General features: G+C 43.7%; 1 protein-coding gene across 2 annotated transcripts in view; it reads left to right on the forward strand.

Annotated features, from left to right (window-relative positions):
• COLEC10 (collectin subfamily member 10) overlaps positions 1–25,259 on the forward strand; it is a 120,284-nt gene that overhangs the window by 90,639 nt on the left and 4,386 nt on the right. For both annotated transcript variants that reach the window (XM_073632180.1, XM_073632179.1), the window contains 2 exons: positions 15,113–15,166; positions 19,138–19,233. In XM_073632180.1, coding sequence (XP_073488281.1) covers positions 15,113–15,166; positions 19,138–19,233 — 150 coding nt within the window. The remainder of the gene's footprint in view (positions 1–15,112; positions 15,167–19,137; positions 19,234–25,259) is intronic.

The following is a 25,259-nucleotide window of genomic DNA, read 5'->3' on the forward strand; positions in this document are numbered from 1 at the left end:
TCCAAAAACGTAGAGATGGGAAGCTGGATCTCAACCCCCAAGTACCTAAAAGAAGTGGAGAGTGGAATGGGACAGTCCGTCGGGATCCCCACCTCCCCATCAATAGGGAAGATAGAGGACTTTTTCCAATTAATCCGGAATCCAGAATAATCACCAAATTCCTGAATCAATCGGAAAGCTTCTGAGAGCGAGGGCCCTGGATCCTGTAAATATAGCAACATGTCGTCCGCATAAAGCGAGACTCGCTCCTCAAACTCACCCAGTCTCAGTCCCACCAAGTGCGGTGCGGCTCTCAGTTTGACTGCTAAAGGCTCTATTGCCAAGGCAAACAGGAGAGGCGAAAGCGGGCACCCCTGCCTGGTACCCCTAAAAATAGGAAAGGAGTCCGAAACTATACCGTTTACCCTTAATCTTACCAGCGGGTCCGTATAGAGTAACCTCACCCAAGAGATAAAATAAGGGCCAAACCCATAGGACTCCAGGAGATGAAACAAATATGTCCACTCTACGGAGTCCCACTGTATATAGTTAACCCCCCTCCTGTACATAGTTAACCCTCCCCCCTCCTGTATATCGTTAACCCCCCCTCCTTCTGTATATAGCTAACCCCCCTTCCTCCTGTATATAAATAACCCCCCTCCCCCTGTATATAGTTAACCCCCCTCCTCCTGTATATAGCTAACCCCCCCTCCTCCTGTATATAGCTAACCCCCTCCTCCTGTATATAGCTAACCCCCCCTCCTGTATATAGCTAACCCCCCCTCCTCCTGTATATAGTTAACCCCCCCTCCTCCTGTATATAGTTAACCCCCCTCCTCCTGTATATAGCTAATCCCCCCTCCTCCTGTATATAGCTAATCCCCCCTCCTCCTGTATATAGCTAACCCCCCTCCTCCTGTATATAGCTAACCCCCCCTCCTCCTGTATATAACTAACCCCCCTCCTGTATATAGTTAACCCCCCTTCTGTACATTAAAGTTAAATTGCTGCACTGAGACAAGAGCAGAAGGAACATGGAATGAGCGGCCGGCGCCATGTGTTCAGTGGAGAGGGGCCGATGTGTGCAGCTAGCCCCGGCTTCAGTATTGTGAGAGGAGAAGCGATTCATTGGCTGCACGGATCGAGCCCCCTTCCTCTCTCCACTGAACACAAGGGGGAACGATCTAGCGGCGGCGCTGGCGGCCATTTTGTTGAAGCCAGCTGCTTCAAAAATGCAAAAGCAAACATTGCCGATTTGCCAGGGCAAAATCCCGAATCGGGATAGCCTCCGATCGGGACAAGGGTCCCAAAACCGGGATTGTTCCGGGAAAATCGGGACTGTTGGCAACTATGGTGCTCCTGTAGTGTTTACATCCCAGCTCCAGGTCTGTACAGAGGTATGGGGACTGGAGGAATAAACATAACACCTCAGCAGTGCCACAGGCTGATCGCCTTCATGCCACGCCGCATTGATGCAGTAATTCATGCAAAAGGAACCCCAACCAAGTATTGAGTGCATACTATACTTTACATGGACATACTTTTCAATAAGCCAACATTTCTGTATTAAAAATTCTTTTTTTTTTATGGGTCTTATGTAATATTCAAATTTTCTGAGATACAGAATTTTGGGTTTTCACTAGCTGTAAGCCATAATCATCAAAATTAAAAGAAAGAAATGCTTGAAATATATCACTCTGTGTGTAACGCATCTATATAAAATATAGGAGTTTCACTTTTTAATTGAATCACTGAAATAAATTTAATTTTTGGATGATATTCTAATTTGAGAGATGCACCTGTATATCGGATATTCAAGATGTGACTGTCGTCAGATCCTCAACGCTTAAAGGGGTTGTAAACCCTCGTGTTTTTTTAAATGAAAATAACAAACATGTCTATATTTACCTGCTCTGTGCACTTGTTTTGCACAGAGCAGCCCCAATCCTCCTCTTTTGGGGTGCCCCGCAGGCGTTCCAAGCCCCTCCTCTTCGTCCGGTGCCCCCAAGCTGCTTTTCATGGGGACGCCCGTGCGGACTCGCTCCCGAGTCCCACTGCTACTTCAATTGGCACAAGCAGCGGGACCCGGCCCTGCCCTCACTCCTGTGTCACTGGATTTGATTGACAGCAGCGGGAGCCAATGGCTCCCGCTGCTATCAATCTGTCCAATGAGGAGAGAGACAGCAGTTGGAGCCACTGCGCTTGTGCACATAGCTGGATTGGTTCTGGCTCAGGTAACAAAAAGGGGGGTCTGGGGGGAGCTGTAGCACAGAAGGTTTTTCCACTTTAATGCATAGACTGTATTAAGGTGAAAAACCTTGAGGCTTTACAAACACTTTAACTTGTAGCAAGGAAAGACCCTTGAGTGTCCAATAAGGCAAACGTGTTTCGAGGGGCAGCCCCTCTTCTTCAGAGCCAAGTAGTTCCATTCTCTGACCCCCTGCATCATTATAGAGACAAAGCAGTGTTGGTTGGAGGAAGGATCCTTGGCACATGTCAAGTGATACAGACATCTGACAATACCAATACCAGGCTCCAGTGCAGGAATGGAGGGGAGGTAGGAGACATGAGCCACTGTGGAGATGAGTATAATACTCCTTCCCTTGCATCTGTCTTTTTTATTAACCTTACAGAGTCACTTTAGCATGCATTTCCCATGAGGATTTAGCCAGAAACACGTGTCATATTGCATAGGTATGAGTAGGGGCTTAGGGTGAAGGTGTAAAAAAGAGAGGGTGTGGTGGTAGGTTAAGGGCCAGACACATTTTTGGGGATACTTTATTACTGTTTTATTGGTACTGAAACACCCAACCTCAAAAACTACCAGGCACTGGGTATTCAGCTCAAAAAAAAAAAAAAAAATCAACGTACAGGTTGTAGGTACCTCTGGGTTCCAGTATTTGACTTCTTGTGGCAGTTCTCCTCTGTTTCAGCACAGGTGCAGTTTTTAGTACAGCTGATGAACAATTAGGGGTCTATAATCTCCATAGCCATTTGGCAGTGCATATGTATCTACATTTTTTCTGTGCGAAGTATGCAGAAATATTCTTTAGGCTATTTTCTCTTGTTGAATGTTCTTTTTTTATGGTCAGTAGTAAAATACTTCATTATGACCACTAGATGGAGCCAAGGCGCATAGGAAATACTTTGTAACAAGAGATACAATACAATATACAAAGATAAAATGTTTTTGTTTACAAGAAATACTATGTAATAGAGCTGCAGGATTCTGGCTAAAATGAGAATTACGTTTTTTTTGCTTTGAATAAAGATCACGATTCTTGCGGTGTAGCATCATCCTTCACATTATACAAAAAAATTGGGCTAACTTTACTGTTTAGTTTTTTTTTTAAATTTCATTGAAGTGTATTTTTTCCCAAAAAATTGTGTTTGAAAGACCGCGGCGCCCATACAGCATGGCATAAAATATTGTAACAACCACCATTTTATTCTCTAGGGTCTCTGCTATATATATATATAATAATGTTTGGGGGTTCCAAGTAATTTTCAAGAAAAAAATACTGATTTTAACTTTGTAAGAAACAAGTGTCAGAAAAAGCTTTAGGTGGTTAAACTTCCCTCATTTACAGGCCAAAGTTCATTCCTTTGATCTAAGAACGAAAAGTTACAATGTTTATAGTTATCTACCAGCACAGACAATGTTGTGATAAACTTGGCAGACTGCCCTTTTTTTTAACTTTTGACAGCTGAGAGAGCAGAGAACTCTCTACACTTGTTACATCAATGAATCAGGGAAATTCTTCATAGAGATCGTGAGGGGGGGTTGAATCGAGATCACAATTTTTTAACAAATAATTGTGCAGCTCTACTATGTAACAATTCTAGAGAATGAATATCAAATACACAAAATACAGTGCTAAAAACAAATTGATAATAAATAAATCAGTGCTGACATAATCCACTCTTTAAATGAATGTGCATATCAAAATGACAAAAGAATCCACTGTAAAAAAATGAATTAAAAAATTCAACAAATGTCCAAAGCAATACAAAGTTCAATGGAGTCTTGTCTTAAGCCTGGTACACACGATGAGATTATCAGACAAATAATCATCTGTTTTTTTTTTTTTTTGAATGCTAGTCTCATATTGAAAATGAAGAGGTTACTAAACCCACAACAGTTAAATCAGTGTGTATATGCAGTAAAGCATGCTTGTTATACTTACTCTGAAACCTACAAATGTATCAAATGTATTCCTCTGCATTGTGTAAAAAGGCTGTTTGATCCTGTCTTCTCTGATCCTCCCCTTCTCCCACTGCCCCCAAACCATCTTCTGATAGAACAGAGGCTAGGGGACAACTGCACATGCTCAGTTTGGTGTGTATTGAAAGAGAGTTGTTGTTTTTTTTTTCCTTGGGAGGGTGCATGTGATCAGCACAGGGCCAATCAGCACTGTCCAGACAGAGGGTCAGGGGTCCTGCATCCTCATAGGACAGTCAGAGGGGAATGAAAACTCCTCCTACAAGCTTTAACCAGATACTGATAGAAGTCACAAGACTGCTATATAGCTATATACTGCTCATGAGAAAAGGTATTTAGCAGGTTTATATTTACTAAAAATAATTGCATTTCCATGTTCTGTGTACTGTGGGAGACCAGATATAGTGAATGCAGGGTCCTGGGTTTAGTAACACTTTAAAGGGATTGTAAAGTCTTGTTTTTTTTCTGTAAAGATAAAAAAACATGTTATACTTACCTGCTCTGTTGCAGTGGATTTGCACAGAGCAGCCCGGATCCTCCTCTTCTCGGGTCCCTCTTTGGTGCTCCTGGCCCCTCCCTCCTGTTGAGTGCCCACACAGCGAGCAGCTTGCTATGGGGGCACCCGAACCAAGCCACAGCTCCGTGTGTCCATTCAGACATGGAGCTGCAGTTTGGCCCCACCCCCTCTCTCTCCTGATTGGCTAATTTACTTTGACAGCAGCGGGAGCCAATAGCACCGCTGCTGTGTCTCAGCCAATCAGGAGGGAGACACTCGTGGACATTGCTGGACAGAGATGGGGCTCAGGTAAGTATTAGGGGGGCTGCTGCACACAGAAGGCTTTTTATCTTAATGCATAGAATGCATTAGGATAAAAATCCTTCTGACTTTACAAACCCATTAAGTCACACATATATAGGAGGTTATCATTGGAAATCATGGGGAACAACTTGTCATGCAACTTTGATGTCCAAAGTTGCATGGCAAGTCACATAAGTGTGAATACAGCCTTAAGCCTCGTACACACGATCGGATTTTTGGCCAACAGAGCGTCAGACTTTTGTCAAAAGGACGTGTGCCTGGAACTTGTCTTGCATACAAACGGCACACAATTGTCAGCCAACAAACACGAAAGTAGTGACGTACTACGAGGAATTTCAGCTCTTGAGTGCCACCCTTTGGACTCCTTCTGCTAATGTCGTGTTTGGTGAGCATGGATTCCGAGCATGCGTGTTTGTAATTTGGACGTTTGTGTGATGGACTTGTGTACTGACAATACGAAAATCTGACAACAGACCGTTGTCCGCCGAAAATGTACTAGCCTGCCATCCAACATTTGTTGGCCGAAAGCTGGACGACAATTGTACAAAGGAGCGTACTAAACGGTCCGATTTTAGGCCAACAGTCTGTCATCACACAATTCCCTGCCAACAATCGGATCGTGTGTATGAGGCTTTACTGGGCAGAATCAAAACTTTAAGGGGACACATTATGTCAACTAAGGGCCACACCTATATGTATTTTCAGAAAAAAAGACTTAATGCATTACCATTATAATAATTGCACCTCACAACATTTTGACCCAGATAAAGCCTTTCCTGGGGTATTGTGCTGTGGAATTAGGTGAGAATTGTAGCTAATATCAACCAGAGAACAGCTGGAGCCTCATTTAAACTGGCTAAGGGCCACAAATGAGAAGTGAAACACGCGGCCCCAAAAAAACACCAGATTGACAACCTGGACCTGGTGTGTAGTTAACGCCATCTAGTGTTTATTCTATGACATTACACTATTCTATGCTATATTTTTTGGGCATACAACAAGTATTAAAAGTTCACAGTATTTTTTTTTTATGTGTTTTTGTGTATTTATTTACAGTCTCTTAGGAATTCTTCCAGAGCAGATAAAATCCATTTCAAGTGCTAGATCAGCCTTTTTCAACTAGGGTGCCTCACCCTTCAGGTTTCTTCAGGGGTGCCTTGACAAAATGCATAAAAATTGCCCAAATTTGTATACAAGCCAGCAGGTAGATTAACCTCCCTGACGGTATTCCCGAGTGTGGCTCGGGGTTAAATCTCAGCACCATTAGCAGTAACCCCGAGCCACACTCAGGATTACATCTCAGGATCCTGGTGCAGTGTTACTTACCTTGTCTCCAGGATCCTGCGATGTCTCCCCCACGGTGTCTGCGGGCTCTGTCCTCCTCCCAAAGCTTCTCTGTGCCAGGCTCCGTTCGCTGCGAGCGTCGCGACGCACGGTGGCGGAGCCTGGCAGCAAATTCAAAAAAATGTAAAAATCATAACACAGTACTGTAATCTTACAGATTACAGTACTGTATGAAATTATTTCACATCCCTTTTGTCCCCAATGCTTTGTCCAGTGCCCTGTATGCAGTTTTATATTATATATACTGTTCTTTCTGCCTGGAAACTGGAGATTGTCCATAGCAACCAAAAAGTGTCCCTTTACGTCAAAAGTGGCTTTAGACCAGCTAGAAAACAGCGATAGTAAATTAGAACACTTGCAGAATTGAGCGATAGTGAATCGTGGGGAAATCTATTTTATTATTATTATATTATTTTTTTTTTTTAATTATTTATATTTATTTATTATATTATAATTTATGATTTTGTGTTTCAAACTTCATCATACCCGGGATATCTACTAGACTCTTGGTGGACAGATCTAAGTGTGTTATTGCTAAGAATTACAGGACTACAATATAAAAGGCCAAATTTCTATGCAAAATAATTGTACCGCTTTGAGATGCAAAAATCTGAAATAATCATACCGCCAGGGAGGTTAAAGGGTAACTCCACTTTCGTGGGGAAAAAAAACTAGCCAACAAAGAAAAAATAATATAGCATGTACAATTGCGACACAAATCATATTGTAATTGAGTGCTATTAAAAATGACCTTTCCTTCTCAATCTGCAGCCGCTGTAATTTTCTGTAAAATGCAATATGGCAACCTGGAGCTGTTCTGTACACAGAATGTATACAGAACGCCCTACCAGAAACATAATTCCCTGCTTGTGTAATTGGCTCACTGATTTTCCCAAAAGTCTATACAAAGAAGTTCTGATTTTGGGCATCCCCTACACCAGAATGTCATTTTTGGTGAGCTACCCCAATAGGAAATCATGTCTAAAGGGATGCAGGCCCAGCAGCTTTCCTCATTAGTGCCCTGCAGGTGCAGCAGCTGATTGGTAATTATGAAACCACTCCCATTAGACTCACTTTCCCACATGGACACAGACAAACACACAGGGATTTCTTCAGAATAACAAAAGGCAGGAATCTGCAACAAAGTTTGTTAACCACTTCCATACCGCAGGCCGTCATATGACGTCCTTGGTTTTTAGGGGAGATATCTGAAAGATGTCTGCAGCTACAGGCATCATCCAGATATTGTTTTTTAGAGCCAGCGATTCTGAGCACAATAAGAACAACCATAGAGGATCGTTCTCATCAGCGACGGGAGGGGATGTCCCCCCTCTCACCTGCTGCCCTCCGGTGCTTCTCCGGGCTCTTACTTGCGATCGGGGTCCCGGAGAACGAATTGGCCGGCACCGGAAGAGAGACATAGAGATTTCCGAGGGACAGATGGTCCCTGGCAACCTCTATGATCCTCGGAGGTCCAGGCGCGACGTTATGACGTCACGTCCGGGCGGCACAAGTAAACAAAGCCAAGATCTCAGCTAGAAAAGCATCAGATCACCCATATTTTTTTTTTGATCTGATGCTTTCCAGCCTGGTCTTATAGACCCCACATCTCTCCATAAAGAGGACCTGTCATGCACTATTCCTATTACAAGGGATGTTTACGTTCCTTGTAATAGGAATAAAAGTGATCCAAAATAAATGTGTTAAAGGGGAAGTGTAAAAAAAAAAAATTAGTGCCCCCGTCCCTGTGAGCTCGTGCGCAGAAGCAAATGCATACATAAGTCGTGCCCGCATATGTAAACAACGTCCAAACAACACATGTGAGATATCACTGCGAACGTTAGAGCAATAATTCTAGCACTAGACCTCTTCTGTAACTCTAAACAGGTAACCTGTAAAAAAAAAATGTAAACCGTTGCCTATGGAGATTTTGAAGTACTGAAGTTTGGCGCTATACCGCGAGTGTGCGCAATTTTAAAGCGTGACATGTGAGGTATCTATATACTCAGCGTAACATCATCTGTCACATATAAAAAAAATTGGCTAACTTTACTGGGTTTTTAAAAATGTTTTATTCATGACAATGTTTTTTTTCCCCCCTAAAAAATTGCGTTTGAAAAATGACCACGCAAATACCGTGTGACATAAAAAGTTCCAATGACCGACATTTTATTTCCTAGGGCAGGGGTCTCAAACTGGCGGCCCTCCAGCTGTTGCGAAACTACAAGTCCCATGAGGCATTGCAAGGCTGACAGTTACAAGCATGACTCCCACAGGCAGAGGCATGATGGGACTTGTAGTTTCACAACAGCTGGAGGGCCGCCAATTTGAGACCCCTGCCCTAGGGTGTCTGCTAAAAAAAACATATATAGTGTTTGGGGGTGCTGAGTCATTTTCTAGCAAAAAAATTCAGAGTTTTACATGTAGGAGAGAAGTGTCAGAATTTGCGTGGTATGGAAGTGGTTAAAATCCCTGCAATGTAGAGAGAGAGAGTATCACTGCTCCAAGTGGGTCAGGTCAAGGTAAAAGGCATCTTCTTCAGTCTAGAAGTCCAGGTGCCGGCAATGCTATGGCAGTTAGACATCAAAGAAATTCTGGACAGCCGCACTCCAAAGATATTTGCCTTTATTCAATAAGGTGTCATCCAAAATACAGGTCACAGCAAAGTGGAACAAAGCTTACGCGTTTCGCACTACAAGGAGTGCTTAGTCATAGCTGCATATCCTGCAGTGTACATGGATCACTCAGGGGTGAATGTTTTTCTTCTCAATAAGAGGGGAGTTACACTTTAAGCCTGCATTTCATTACACAAAACTGCAGGTTTTCATTGGGCACCTTGAGGCTGGGTTCACACTGGATGACAATGCAGTTCCCAGCAGGGGTCCTGTACATTCACTGTTTCAGGTCCGATTTAAGCCCGAATTTTGGGCTGAATTCAGACCTGAAACGGACCAAAAGATGAACAGGACAAATTTGCATCGGAGCCGCATCTGAGATATGTGAACAGGCTCCATAGAGAGCCGATCACAATCTCCTGCTATTGCGAATTGGATGCGGAATTCGCAATATTGTGAACCCGGCTTTACAATCTTCTAGCCATCATGCATCCTAACAACCAATGATGTGATTGGTTTATAAGGAGGATGTCAGGCTCCTGCACGCATCCTTTGTTTGTCCCTCTATGTCAGCACTGATGTCACATTAGTTGAGTGAGAGAGAAGAGAAACTCTGGAATACTAGTCGGTACCAGTGTGGAAAGGTGTATTTACAAGAAGAATAAATCACCTCTGATGTTGGGGGTCCTGCATGTGTGGATGTTGCTGCATTATGTAAAACTGTTTGTTTCGTTTTTTATACATTAGAATGGGGGGGGCCTGGAGATTGTACATTATTTTTAAGGGTGGCTCGACTGAAAAAAGGTTGAGAAACTCTGATCTAGACAACAAGACTCAGGAAGATTCTGAACAAATGTGTTCCATGGAAAATTAGACGATTTAGTGCTAATCATAGATCATCGTGCCAATTTTCTATATTTTCTATACAGTAAAACCTTGGATTGTGAGCATAATTCGTTCCAGAAACATGCTTGTAATCCAAAGCACTTTTATATCAAAGCGAATTTCCCCATAAGAAATAATGTAAACTCAAATGATTCGTTCCACAACCATTTATTCATAGGTCCTTCAGTTTATAGTCCATATAAAAAGATTATAGCATGTGATATATATGTGATAGGTTGTGTAACCATAAAATGTCCATTTATAAATGGAAGTCTCCACAAGGGGATTAGAAGCAAAATCCAGCAGGAGCTCCAGAGTATAAAAGAAGAGAGGCGCCTATAAGTGTAGCAATATGCTGCTAAATGTTGTACCTTCATTGAATGTAACTATATTGCTACACTTAGAGGCGCCTCTCTTCTCTTTTATACTCAGTTGTGACATGACGCTACTTGGATATCAAGGCATCGCTTGTATATCAAGTCAAGATTTGTTTAAAAATTTTGCTTGTCTTGCAAAACGCTCTCAAACCAAGGTTTTCCTGCATTACTATATTACTTTAATTTCTTAAAAAGCGTTTCCTAGCACTAAATCCTTTCATCTAATTTCTAAATGGCTGCATTGTAAATGCATTTGTAAATTTCAGTTTTCCTAAGTAAAAAAAGCAAAAGAGCAGGTTTTGATTGGTTGATATAGGCTACTACCTTTTTAATACTACTCTTTTCTTTCACCCAGACACAAAAATGTGTCTGGGTGAAAGTGCGAATCTAAAATGCCCCAGGAACCTTTTCTCTGTAAAATGTACACAAGAGTATTATACTATATCCTTGATGGCGGTTGTCACTTAGATGGACCACACTGCCCTCTTCTGGGCAGAATCCATCATTGCACTTTTTATTATGTTATTGACATACTGTATATAGTAGTTACCATTAACCCCTTTCACAGTAGTCACATGATCGGGAGCCTCTTGCACTGGCTCCTGATCAGAAGCTGTAACCAAGAGCTGTCAGTGACAGCTCAGTCAGCGCGCTGGGAGTGTGCAGTGAGCGTGCTCTTAGCACACAACCTCAGAGCCCTGTGGACACATACACTATATTACCAAACGTATTGGGACACCTGCCTTTGCAAGCACATGGCATCCCAGTCTAATGCCGCGTACACACAGTCGGACATTCCGACAACAAAACCGTGGATTTTTTTTCCCTCGGATGTTGGCTCAAACTTGTCTTGCATACACACGGTCACACAAATGTTGTCGGAAATTCCGAACATCAAGAACGCGGTGACGTACAAGACGTACGACGAGCCGAGAAAAATGAAGTTCAATAGCCAGTGCTGCTTTTCTGCTTGATTCCGAGCATGCATGGAATTTTGTGCGTCAGAATTGTGTACACACGCTCGGAAAAGAACCAGCTCCCAAACATTTGTTGTCAGAAATTCTGACAGCAAATGGCCGATGGAGCATACACACGGTCGGATTTTCCGACAACAAGCTCACATCCAACATTTGTTGTCGGAAATTCCGACCTTGTGCACGCGGCATAAGTCCATAGGGTTCAATATTGAGTTGGCCCACCCTTTTCAGCTATAACAGCTTCAACTCTTCTGGGAAGGCCGTCCGCAAGGTTTAGGAGTGTGTCTATGGGAGTGTTTGACCATTCTTCCAGAAGCGCATTTGTGAGGTCAGGCACTGAGGTGGATGAGAAGGCCTGGCTCCCAGTCTATGCTCTAATTTATCCCAAAGGTGTTCTATAGGGTTGAGGTCAGGACTCTCTGTAGGCCAGTCAAGTTTCTCCACCCCAAATTCGCTCATCCATGTCTTTATGGACCTTGCTTGCTTGTTTGGAGTAAACAATACTCCATCTTTGATATAAAGAGGAGGGATAGTGCCCCATTGTTGTCAATAGGAGCAACAGAAATTATAAATAGAGGTATGGCGCTTCCTTGTAAAGTGTGTGTTTGATATTAATGTGACTGATATGAACTATACCATACACAAACGGTGATAAAATGATCATATAAATGACCCCATATCTGGTAAAAATATATATGTGATACAATACGTGATAAAGACCCTAATTACATAACATACACCTATATGCCCAGGTAATTTCCAAAAAACACCACTAGGTGTAGCTCCTGATACACTATGCAGCTAATATGATGATTCCAACATATATATATGCAAAAAATAATAATAATAATATACCAGTGCAATCAGATCCAAAAAATATGTACCCAAATGGTCTGCAAAATGTGTAATAGCTTATATGGATAGAAAGAAATTCTGTCACAAGTGATGCATCCCAAACTGCAAATAGCAGAAAAATATATGTATATAAATATGCAAAAAAGTTGTATGCCAGTGCAATCAAATCCAAAAAATTATGTATCCAAATGATCTACAAATAGTGTCTAAACATATTTGAATAAAGAAAAAATAAAATAAAATAAAATAAAATTAAAAAATAAAAAATAATAAAAAACACAAAAAAACTGTCACACGTGATACGTCCCAGACTGCAAATAGCAGATGAAGAATGTCGATGATGAAACGCGTAAGGCGGGGCTACGCACTTACGTCATTTCCGGGTACGGAGCGAGAGAGCCTGGAACGCAGCTGGACCGCACGCTGCGGTGAATTACTTCCTGGCTTTCGGCTTCACCCATAGTGTAGTGTTACATGTTTTTAATTTCTCCCATGTGGGGAGTTTTTTACGCTATTAAAGTTTTAATTTAATATACTACACTATGAGGTGGCATCTCTTTTTATGAGGATTTCTTTGGGGATCCCCGTCTTGGAAGAGGTGGTACAAAGAGGCTATTTGGAAACGCCTGGGAGAGAGGACATCCTATCTCAGTGACCACGGGATATCGGCCAAGAGGATGGGATTGGGATCCTGAAGTGTATGTTACCCCTGCAGGGGTGGTGGGAGCCGGTGAGTGGGGAGCCAAAGGGGGAGCACAGAAGTCACGGATTTTTCATCTATAAGGGCACCACAGTCACTAAGCTCTTGGAACTTTTCTTCATCTGCTATTTGCAGTCTGGGACGTATCACGTGTGACAGTTTTTTTTGTGTTTTTTATTATTTTTTATTTTTTAATTTTATTTTATTTTATTTTATTTTATTTTTTCTTTATTCAAATATGTTTAGACACTATTTGTAGATCATTTGGATACATAATTTTTTGGATTTGATTGCACTGGCATACAACTTTTTTGCATATTTATATACATATATTTTTCTGCTATTTGCAGTTTGGGATGCATCACTTGTGACAGAATTTCTTTCTATCCATATAAGCTATTACACATTTTGCAGACCATTTGGGTACATAATTTTTTGGATCTGAAGGGACTGGTATATTATTATTATTATTTTTTGCATATATATATATATATGTTGGAATCATCATATTAGCTGCATAGTGTATCAGGAGCTACACCTAGTGGTGTTTTTTGGAAATTACCTGGGCATATAGGTGTATGTTATGTAATTAGGGTCTTTATCACGTATTGTATCACATATATATTTTTACCAGATATGGGGTCATTTATATGATCATTTTATCACCGTTTGTGTATGGTATAGTTCATATCAGTCACATTAATATCAAACACACACTTTACAAGGAAGCGCCATACCTCTATTTATAATTTCTTATATATGTTAGTCCTCTTTGAGGGCCTAACTAAAGGTGGCAGCATACCTTTCTTTCTTTTTTCTTTTTCCTCCTTCCCCATTTTCTCTCTTTTTGGGGTTTTTTACCCCTTGCACCATCCACTGGTATCCCCCCCCCCTCCCCCCCCCCGGTCTTTTCCCTCCTCCTTCTTGCCCTCTTGTTTCCATATCTTATCCCCCTCTTTTTGTCCTAAGCGCAGAGGTTTTGTGTTTTTGTTCTAATAGGAGCAACAGAGCTCCATCGTTGGGGGGATTTGGGGAATTTGTAGCAGACTTGGTGGCCTTGTAGGGTAAGAGGTTTCTGAAGGGAGCTGGGGTCAACTATGGGGCTGGGAGCTTTGGAGGGGGCTAATGTTTTTTTCCAAAGGCTAGGGGCTTTGCAGTGGCACTGTGCGAGACTGAAGAGCACTTCAGGAAGTTGGGGGGCACTATGGGACACTGATGAAGGTTGGGAGCACTGTGGGAGACTGAAGAGCACTTCAGGAAGTTGGGGGGCACTATGGGACACTGATGAAGGTTGGGAGCACTGTGGGAGACTGAAGAGCACTTCAGGAAGTTGGGGGGCACTATGGGACACTGATGAAGGTTGGGAGCACTGTGGGAGACTGAAGAACACTGCAGGAAGTTGGGGGGCACTATGGGACACTGATGAAGGTTGGGAGCACTGTGGGAGACTGGAGAGCACTGCAGGAAGTTGGGGGGCACTATGGGACACTGATGAAGGTTGGGAGCACTGTGCGAGACTGGAGAGCACTGCAGGAAGTTGGGGGGCACTATGGGACACTGATGAAGGTTGGGAGCACTGTGGGAGACTGGAGAGCACTGCAGGAAGTTGGGGGGCACTATGGGACACTGATGAAGGTTGGGAGCACTGTGGGAGACTGGAGAGCACTGCAGGAAGTTGCGGGGCACTATGGGACACTGATGAAGGTTGGGAGCACTGTGCGAGACTGGAGAGCACTTCAGGAAGTTGGGGGGCACTATGGGACACTGATGAAGGTTGGGAGCACTGTGCGAGACTGGAGAGCACTGCAGGAAGTTGGGGGGCACTATGGGACACCGATGAAGGTTGGGAGCACTGTGGGAGACTGGAGAGCACTGCAGGAAGTTGGGGGGCACTATGGGACTCTGTAGTAGGTTGGGGGCACTATAGGGGCTGGAGACTCTTCAGCAAGCTAGGGGGCACAGCAGGGGGCTGGGTGGTGCTGTTGGAGATTGGAGGGCATTGTAGGGTCTGAGGGCTCTCAGGGAGCCCGGGGACACTGTGGGTAGATTGAGGGGCACTGTGGGAGTTGAGGTGATCTACAGCTGGCTGGAGGCCCGGGAGGGAGGAGGACAAGACCTGGCAGCAGGCCACAGCCAGGTGGTTGAGAACCATTTCTCTAGACTTTCATTGTTCAGATATTTCTTTTTTTTAATTCCCTCTAGCAGATTTAAAAATGTTAATGTAATAGAGAATTTTCATTAGAAACGTATGTATGTCAGGATAAAAATTGTACAATGATTATTGGTTTGATTTCTGCATATTTAATTCAATAGAAAATGTCTTTGATGTTTGTTTTAGGGGACAAAGGACATACAGGCTTACCCGGATTTCCAGGAGGAAAGGGGAAACCAGGTATCAGAATTTAGCTGCACATCATTATAGAAAACCTAAAGTCTATGTAAGCCTAACCATTAAATCTTCAAATATGTTTTAACATGTAAATGCCAATTCATAAGAAGTTGCTTCTACTTGAAAAAAATGTAGTTTCAAACATCAAGTTTGAATTCGGTTGTTATTGTGCATTGTAGACCTAGGTACAATGACTATCCTATGGATAATCCTGTTCTGATAACCAATGATTGGAACAGCTTTATGCAATCCGGTATTTAACCTGGAACCTCTCCTGACAAATTTGACATGGAGAAAATTTCAATCCTGCAACCAGGGCTGGTGCTACCACTAGGCAAACTAGGCAGTCGCCTAGGGTGCACTGCTGCCTAGGGCGCCCGGCCACTGGTGTTCCTACTCTCTTCTCTCTGCAGCACACAGCTAAGTCTCAGCATCAGCAGGCAGCCGCCGCTCCGTTCACACATAGGGGTTGATTTACTAAAACTGGAGAGTGCAAAATCTGGTGCAGCTCTGCATAGAAACCAATCAGCTTCCAGGTTTTATTGGTAATGCTTAATTGAACAAGCGGAAGTTAGAAGCTGATTGGCTACCATGTACAGCTGCACCAGATTTTGCACTCTCCAGTTTTGGTAAGTTAACCCCATGGTCTCAGAGGCGCAGCAGCAGCGGAGCACTGTATCTGTGTCCCGACTCCCGAATGAATGGAAGCAAGCAAACATTTATTGATGGGCGCTGGTGAGGCTGCATTGATGGGCACTGGTGAGGCTGCATTGATGGGCGCTGGTAGGCTGCATTGATGGGCGCTGGTAGGCTGCATTGATGGGCGCTGGTGAGGCTGCATTGATGGGTACTTCATTAAAAAGGTGGGGTATACATGGGCAGGGCAAATGGGGTGGAGTCAGGGGCGGAGCCAAGAGGCGGGTGCTGCAAAATGAGGTTGCGCCTAGGGTGTCAAAAATCCTTGCACCAGCCCTGCCTGCAACCACGGGTTGCAGGAACAAAATTCACTTATTTCCCTCAGATAGTGTTGATGGGGAAATCCCTCCTGCCGAACCACTGTCTTCTCAGGACGGGGGAGGGGGCCGGGGGAAGCCCCCCCCCCTGGAGAAGACAGTGATTATTGCTAGCAGCTATAGCAGCCATTAGCGATAATCGCAGGTAAAACCCAGCTGGCTGGTTGTATCCAAGTTGATCGATCGATCAACTTGGTACATTCAGCCTGCCCACACACGGTTTGAATCTCGGGCGGTTCCGGCTCATCTCCGGGGAAATGTAAAAGCTTTCAATATGGGGGAGCCCAGCACTGCAAAGTTTAAATTCTCATTATTGTCTAGAGGAACAATTAAAGAAAACACTTTTACTTATCTTTACCCTTCACTCTCCCAGCAGCTGGCACTCTCCTGTTCTTTCCAGTGCCCCGGGTTGCAGGCGGGTCCTTAGTGTCCACACATATAATGCAGGACTGCTGGTCCTCCAATGTATGTGATGACATCATAGTGCAACCGCCAGCACTCCCTTACTTTGGTGGTCAGTGTAATGCATCCTTATTTCGGTGGTCAGTGTGGAAAGGCACCCTTTAGACACAGAGTTGGTGGAGAAGAATTTCATTGGTGGTCATTGGGAAGAATTCTTACACTTGTGGTCAGTGAATAAAATCCCCCCCTTACAGATAGCTAAAAAGATAAATGATGTCAGCGGTTACTCATCTAAGAGGCAGACGTTGCTCATTGTTTGAGGAACTCCTAGCAACCTCTTGGGGAACACTAGGGTTTCACAGAAGCCTGGTTGAGAAAGGCTTTAACAAGGAGTCTAATTGGTCCTTCTAGTTTTTACCTTGGCTACAGAATAATTATTACCTATGTTGTGGGATGAGGCAAGGGAGAGGGGTTAAGTATTTTTGCAAAAGACAATTGGGCAGGGCTGACACCACAAATATGCTGTATGTTATCAGCCCACAACAGGACTTCTGGCACACTGCATTTCTGGCAGATCAACAGGTGGTGTGCAGTACATGGCTAGGGGAGGAAGAAGTGCCCCCAACAGGTGCTGAACCAAGTTTGCAAGGAGAACATCTAGGGGCTCAGGCCAAAAGGCTACCATGCCTACATAGCCATTAAAGTGGACATTACAGAGATAGAGTAGCCCACAGATGTAACATAGTAACAACTCTCTTTTTGGAGCATTGGCATGTATGCATTTCCCCATGCCCAGGAATTCTGGGTATTAGAGCTTCTACCTCCCCTTCCCTCCAGCAGGAAGCTTACTTTTATCCTAAACTGGGGTTTAAAGGTGGAACTTCACTGCATCTAAGCAACACAAACTAAAAACACTCTTTTAATTAATTTTTAATATTTAAAGCCAACTCACCCATCCATATACACTATATTTTCAAAAGTTTTGTGACACCTGCCTTTACACGCACATGAACTTTAATGGCATCTTAGTCCGTAGGGATCATTATTGAGTTGGCCCACCCTTTGCAGCTATAACAGCTTCAACTCTTCTTGGAAAACTGTCCACAAGGTTTAGGAGTGTGTCTATGGGAATGTTTAACCATTCTTCCAGAAGTGCATTTGTGAGGTCAGGCACTGATGTGGACGAGAAGGTCTGGCTCGCAGTCTCCGCTCTAATTCATCCCAAAGTGTTCTATTGGGTTGAGGTCAGGACTGTGTGTAGGCCAGTCAAGTTCCTCCACCCCAAACTCACTCATCCATGTCTTTATGGACCTTGCTTTGTGCACTGGTCCAAATCATTTGGTGTGGTTGTTTTTCAGGGGTTGGGCTTGGCCCCTTAGTTCCAGTGAAGGGAACTCTTAAGGCATCAGCATACCAAGACATTTTGGACAATTTCATTCTCCCAACTTTGTGAGAACAGTTTGGGGATGGTCCCTTTCCTGTTCCAACATGACTGCGCACCAGTGCACAAAGCAAGGTCCATAAATAAATGGATGAGAGAGTTTGGGGTGGAGGAACTTGACTGGCCTGCACAGAGTCCTAACCTCAACACGATAGAACACCTTTGGGATGATTTAGAGCGGAGACTGCGAGCCAGGCCTTCTCGTTCAACATCAGTACCTGACCTCACAAATGCGCTTCTGGAAGAATGGTCAAACATTCCCATAGACACACTCCTAAACCTTGTGGACAGCCTTCCCAGAAGAGTTGAAGCTGTTACAGCTGCAAAGGGTGGGGCAACTCAATATTGAACCCTACGGACTAAGACTGGGATGTCATTAAAAGCTCTAGCGAGCAGGGCCCTCTGATTTCTCTTGTACCAAATTGTAATGTAACTGTACTGTCTGCCTTCATTTTGTTAAGCGCTGCGCAAACTGTTGGCGCTATATAAATCCTGTATAATAAAAAGATCATGTGCATGTAAAGGCAGGCAACCCAAAACTTTTGACTATATAGTGTATATATCCATACTTTATTTTGCTGAGAAATCATGTTGAAAAACGCCCCCCCCTCCCCCCCCCGGCATTTCTTGTTGTGGCCATCTTGAATAAGGCCAGATGATTCATGTAGCATTTACTCCCTGGAATGGAATCCATCTGCCCTTGGCTCAGGCATGCATAAAGGAGGGTGTGCTTAGCAAAGAAAACCCCTCCTGAAGACTTCTGGGATATTTGACATCATTTGCCTAGGCATGGAAACCAAGGGGTAGCTGAAGAAATGTAAAAAAAAAAAGTTTAAAACAAGTAAATAAGATATAGTTTCCTATCTATTTACTAATGCTAGCAGCATAAGGATTAAAAATAGTCTGAGGGAGTTCCACTTCTGTGTGATGAGGGTGATGAGCACACCAACTCAACAAATCCACAGAGTATTTCAGATGAACATTTGGGATTTTTCCACATTTGCCATATATGTGAATGAAATCACCGATCTCTACCCAGGTGTCTATCATACTCTGTGGACAGAGCCCTATATGATGACCATGAGACTCTGATTGATTTGTACTCTGTTTCGATCCAGGCACTTTCTGCGACTGTGGAAGGTACCGCCGAGCTGTTGGACAGTTGGACCTGAAAGTCACTCATCTTAAGTCGTCTTTAATGTTTGTAAAGAATGGTGAGTCTACTGAATACACATTTCTGAGTGTTAAACACAAGTGTTTGCCAACTGTGAGTTAAAAATGGGTAACAGCAGCAAATGAAGGTTTTGGCTCCATTTACACTTTTACGACTTTGGACACTAAAAGTCGCATGACAAGTTGCACCCCGTGTTTTTCAATGACAACCGTTTAAATATGTGGGACTTAAAGTTGCAGCAACTTTAAAAAGGTTCTTGCACTACTGTGGTCTGACGTTCATGCGACTTGAGTGCCATAGACTGCAATGTAAACCCTCAAAAGTCCCATGAATGTTATACATGCGACAAGTCACACCCATCCAAAGCTGCATTAAAGTTTTTTTAATTTTTTTACAAATAAATATGTGAAAGTGTGGTTTTGCATTTGTATTCAGCCCCCTTTACTCTGATACAGTGGAACCTCGGATTACAAGCATAATCCATTCCAGGAGTATGCTTGTAATCCAAAGTACTCGCATATCAAAGCGAGTTTTCCCATTGAAGTCAATGGAAACGAAAATAATTTGTTCAGCATTGACTTCAATGGGATGCAATGCCGCATGCGGCCAGAGGCGGGGGGCGCCGGAGAGCCTCGGAAACGGCCAAAAAGGCCCAAGGACACTTCAGTGGACCTCGGCAAACCTCGGAAAGACTTCCTACCTGAGATTTGCCGAGGACAGACGTGCTGTACTCGGGCCTTTCCGTGCATTTCCAAACGTGACGTTTGGCTCTGCTCCGGCGCTTCCCCACCTCAGGCCAAAAACGGTACTGCACACCGCTTTGGCCTGAATCGTGCTCATTTTGCGAGACAACACTTGCAAACCGAGTTACGATTTTTAAAAATACAGTGCTCGTACTGCGAAATCCTCGTTAACCGTGTTACTCGCAATCCGAGGTTCCACTGTACTCCTTAATAAAATCAAGTGGAACCAATTTCCTTTAGAATTCACCAATTAGTAAATAAAGTCCACCTGTATGTAATTTAATCTCAGAATAAATATAACTGTTCTGTGAAGCCCTCATAGGTTTGTTAGAGAACCTTAGTAAACAAACAGCATTATGAAGGCCAAGGAACACACCAGACAGGTCAGGGATAAAGTTGTGGAGAAGTTTAAAGCAGGGTTAGGTTATAAAAAAATATCCCAAGCCTTGAAAATCTCATGGTGCACTGTTCAATCCATCATCCGAAAATGGAAAGAGTATGGATCAACTGCAAACCTACCAAGACATGGCCGTCCACCTAAACTGACAGGCCAGGCAAGGAGAGCATTCATCAGAGAAGCAGCCAAGAGGCCCATGGGAACTCTGGAGGAGCTGCAGAGATCCACAGCTCAGGTGGGAGAATCTGTCCACAGGACAACTATTAGTCGTGCTCTCCACAAATCTGGTCTTTATGGAAGAGTGGCAAGAAGAAAGCCATTGTTAAAAGAGAGCCATAAGAAGTCCCATTTGCAGTTTGCAAGCAGCCATGTGGGGGACACAGCAAACATGTGGAAGAAGGTGCTCTGGTCAGATTGGATCAAATTTTAACTTTTTGGCTTAAAAGCAAAAATGCTATGTGTTGCAGAAAACTAACACTGCACATCACCCTGAACACACCATCCCCACTGTGAAACACAGTGGTGGCAGCATCATGTTGGGGGGATGCTTTTCTTCAGCAGGGACAGGGAAGCTGGTCAGAGTTGATGGAAAGATGGATGGAGCCAAATACAGGGCAATCTCAAGAAAACTTGTTATGCACCGTACACACGGTCGGATTTTCCGATGGAAAATGTCCGATCGGAGCGTGTTGTCGGAAATTCCGACCGTGTGTGGGCTCCATCGGACATTTTCCTTCGGATTTTCCGACACACAAAGTTGGAGAGCAGGAGATAAAATTTTCCGACAACAAAATCCGATCGCGTCAATTCCGACCGTGTGTGGCCTGTTCCGACGCACAAAGTGCCACGCATGCTCAGATGAAATTCCAAGACGGAACAGCTCGTTCTGGTAAACTTAGCGTTCGCAATGGATACAGCACTTTCATCACACTGCAATGTTAACAATGGTTTAATACAGCGCACTCTCTTCTTCTTTATAATGTGACAAGAATTAAGTAGTTTTGCTGCTCGTATTCACACACACTTCTCACAAACTTTTACTTTTGTTTTTTTATTGGGATTCCCTGAATATATTGTTATTAGTTGTCACATCTGACAGAATTTTTTTTTTTATTTAATTTTTTTGGGGATTTTAAGCCTTTTTTTTTTTTTAATGTTTGAATTTTTTCAAAGGCTGATCTTTGTTCAATGTTATTTTTATTTTTACTCCAGAATATTTTTGTGTGTGTTTTGTGTGTCAAGTTACCCCAACACCATTGATATCCTTTATTATTTAATCTCAAGGAGATTGTTTGGTGTTGGTGTCCCTTGTTCATTTCACATTGTATATTTGAAATGTACCTGAATCCTCACAAACCAACTGTCCTTTTTGAAGTAAAACACATAGGAGAGTATAATTCAAAACAAAAATCCTTTATTAAGGGCTCAGAACCAAACAAAGAGGAAGGCAACACTGGATCAACAGGAGAAATTAGCGAAGCCTGGGACCCCCACGGCAGACAATTCTTGAACATCAAAATTGGTGGCCTGAGGAGTCCATATGTAAGGGAGGGCAGTCTGGTCCAGAATTCGCAGAGATCCGGATAGCAGCAGATGACATGTGTGTCCCGAGACTGTCTTACCACAAGAGGCTGCATTTTTTGGCCGACCAGACTGGATCCAGGGTCCTCACTTTCTGGTCTTCCTTTCACGCTTCATTCCGGGCTGTGGCTGTGCAGTTGGAGATGTGGCAGGAGGAGGAGTAGGACCTGGAGGAGGACTGGGAGGACCTGGAGGAGAAGGAGGAGGAGGAGGAGGAGGACCTGCAGAAGGAGGAGGAGGACCATCGCAAAGGTGTGTCTGAGCTGTCATTTGGCCCCTCATACCTTTGTTAAGAGCCTCCAATATGAGTGCCTCACACAAGACTTGTTGGCCCTCCTCCATCCTCTGCATTTAATATGCAATGACGGCAGCAATGTCCTCCTCCACGGTCTGTCGTGCTCCCAGGACCTCTGTAGCCCTCCAAAAGAGTCCTCCGGTAGCCTCCTCTAGGGCACTCCTCCTACTGCCACTTTCTCTTTTCAGGGGGGGTGGAGGGACCTGCAGATCAGGCAGCCGGCTCGGCCCGGCCACCTCCTGGCTGAGACTTCCCTGTGTATGAAAAAGGGACATGGTTGTAATGTTTTGCTTCATCAATCACAATCCTAAATTAGTACTCCAAACTAACATCTAGTTAACATCATTGATTGGACAAGCAGAAATATTTAGAGGAATGCTATACCTGGCTCAATCTGGGCTCCTCCACATGTTGCCTGGAAGGCCCAGGTTGGGCGTCAGAAGCCTCAGCCGGGGGGGAAGGAAGCGTGGAAGGAAGACTGGAGAGGGATGGTCTGGGTTCAGTCTGGCCTGCCAGAAAATTCAGCCTGTCATAGTACAACATCCTGGGGACATAGATGTCATCTGCTGCTCCGGATCTCTGTGAATCCAGGACTTTCCTGCGCTCCCTTAGATATGTGCTCCTCAGGCCACCAATTAAGATCTTTAAATAGGTGATGTCTGCCGTGGGGATCACCTGCTTCACAATTGCACCAGTGCTGCCTTCCTCTTTGCTTGGTTCTTGTAATGGGGGTGTTTAATCTCCCACAGACATGGCAGCTCCCTTAAGATATCTATGAATACTGACATGAAGTCATTGTCTTTCAATAAGATATCCATGTTCACTGCAAGACACAACACAAGACAAAGCCTAATGTCAGACAAAACTCTCCTAATCTTGTTACAATATAGGCTTCAATGTAGAAGCAGTATAGGCACAAGTTTGTCTCTTACCTTCGTTCTTACGATCGGCGCGTCCAATGCTCCTTCCTCCGCTCACAGATCGTACGTAATACGCACGCGTGTTACGCTTTATACACACTGCGCATGCGTGTAACTCCGCCCGCCCCTGACGTTCTTTCTAGTCTATTCCTCGCCCCTTTTCGTTCAGCGCAGTGGGGGAAGAGCACATGGCGGAGTCACAGCAGGTGCGTGCTAATTGCAGGAACGAGGAGGAGGAGGAGGAAAGCCCGGATCCGGACACGTCCCGATCCAGAAGGAGACGTTTTAAGGCCACAAATATGTCCTTTGGGGAGATGTTGGAGATGGTCGACATCATGAAGAAGTCCGACTATGACGGAAAGTATGATGGGCCTTACCCCAACCCCAATATCAGAAAGGCCAAGATCATGGCGAAAGTGATCAAAAGTCTGCAGAAGAATTTCGGGGTACGACGATCGAAAGATCAGCACAGGAAGAGGTGGTCGGACCTGAAATTGAGAGAGCCCGAGCAGTACCGAAAGATCCGGAGAGTGCTGCAAAAAAGTAAGTAGTTGTGCTGTGTTCCTATTCTTTCTGTCTTTATTGCGTTCGTGCTGCTCCATATGCTTTTCTTAATTGTACAGTTTAAAAGGGCAACTTTAATGTTCATGGGCCCATTATTCGTTCGTATCAAACATTTTTCTTTCGGCCTCTAAAACACCATTGTTTAGGCCATATGCATTTTCCCACATTTTTTTGGGGCCTACTTGGATGCCAAATAGTTGTTTGTGTAGATGGGTTTGTTACTAGAATGAAATGCCAACTAGATTGTGTGTAAGGAGAGGACACTGAGCAGCTGTTTTCACATCTGGACACTGGAGCACTAGTGTGGAACACAAGAACACCATTTTTATTAGGGGGCCACACAGGTGCTCCAGTGTATACTATAGGGGGGTCTCCATCTGTGAAGCTTGTACTAAACAGGTAAAGTATTGCAGCTTGACAAAGGCCAATAAAAAAAATACATCTTGGAACTCGGCTAAAATAGACAATTGTACCCCACTTCCAAGCAATGTTTCCTATTTCTAGTTCTGCCATCAAATATCTGTGTGCTAATTATACCATTTTTGTTTTACATAGGGGAGAAAAGACTCGGAGGACACCCCTCATCCGAGGAGACCATAGACCCTCCACCTCTGGAAGAAGGGGAACTAACACCAACCCAAGAAGAGCAGGAGGAAGAAGAAGATGTGGTGGAGATTGGCACCACAACAGGTGAGTGTCTGCGACCACAGGCTCAGGTAAAAGAGATGGATGGTGGCAGATTTTTGAGACCTGTTTTTGTTTTCTTTCTCTCTTTTTAGGTGATCGTGATGTTGTGGATCCAGAACGTTTCACATCAGAAAGTGCCCAGATCCTGATCGGGGAGATCATGGGGTGTAATGTCTAACTGCAAAACATACAGCAAAAAATCAATGATGTTATTAAAAAAAATAATAACATCATTGATGTTTTGGGGCAAATTTAAAACCCCACAAAATCACTTTTTGGATTGTGGTCCAATCTTTTAAATATTTTTGCAATGTTTTGAAAAGCCAAATTTGGAGGATGCACACAGTGTGCCAACATGTGCTATCTGCCATCACGGGAGATCAATGGACGTGTTTTGGGGGTGCAACCCCTTCCTCAATTATAAAGTAGCGTTGAGGAAGGGCTTGCTCCCCCAAAACACGTCCCTTGATCCCCCCTGATGGCAGATAGCACATGTTGACATTCGTAAATTGGTGTGCATCTTCCAAATTTGGCTTTTCCAGGGGTGATTTCCCCCCATCTGAACGCTATATCAAACCCAGTTCCTAAATACTGATGTCTGATATAGCCTTCAGGTTTTACCTAATGTGAACTTTGTAAGTTCAAGTTTTTTGGCTTTCTTGTTGGTTTTACACAGGCCTGTTTTATCTGAAATGGACATTTCGATTTTTGATAATGCTACTGCAAAAATTGTTATACAACAAACATGTTGGTTTGTTTGAAAAACCTTTGGTAAATGCACATGTGATTGTGCAGGTATAAAAAAGTTGCTTACTCAAGAATGTGTGGATTATTGTCTCAACACTACAATACAACACTTTTGGGGTGATGTAATTGCTG

Source organism: Aquarana catesbeiana, linkage group LG05 (genome assembly GCF_042186555.1).
Source record: "Aquarana catesbeiana isolate 2022-GZ linkage group LG05, ASM4218655v1, whole genome shotgun sequence".
Taxonomy (NCBI): Eukaryota; Metazoa; Chordata; class Amphibia; order Anura; family Ranidae; genus Aquarana; species Aquarana catesbeiana.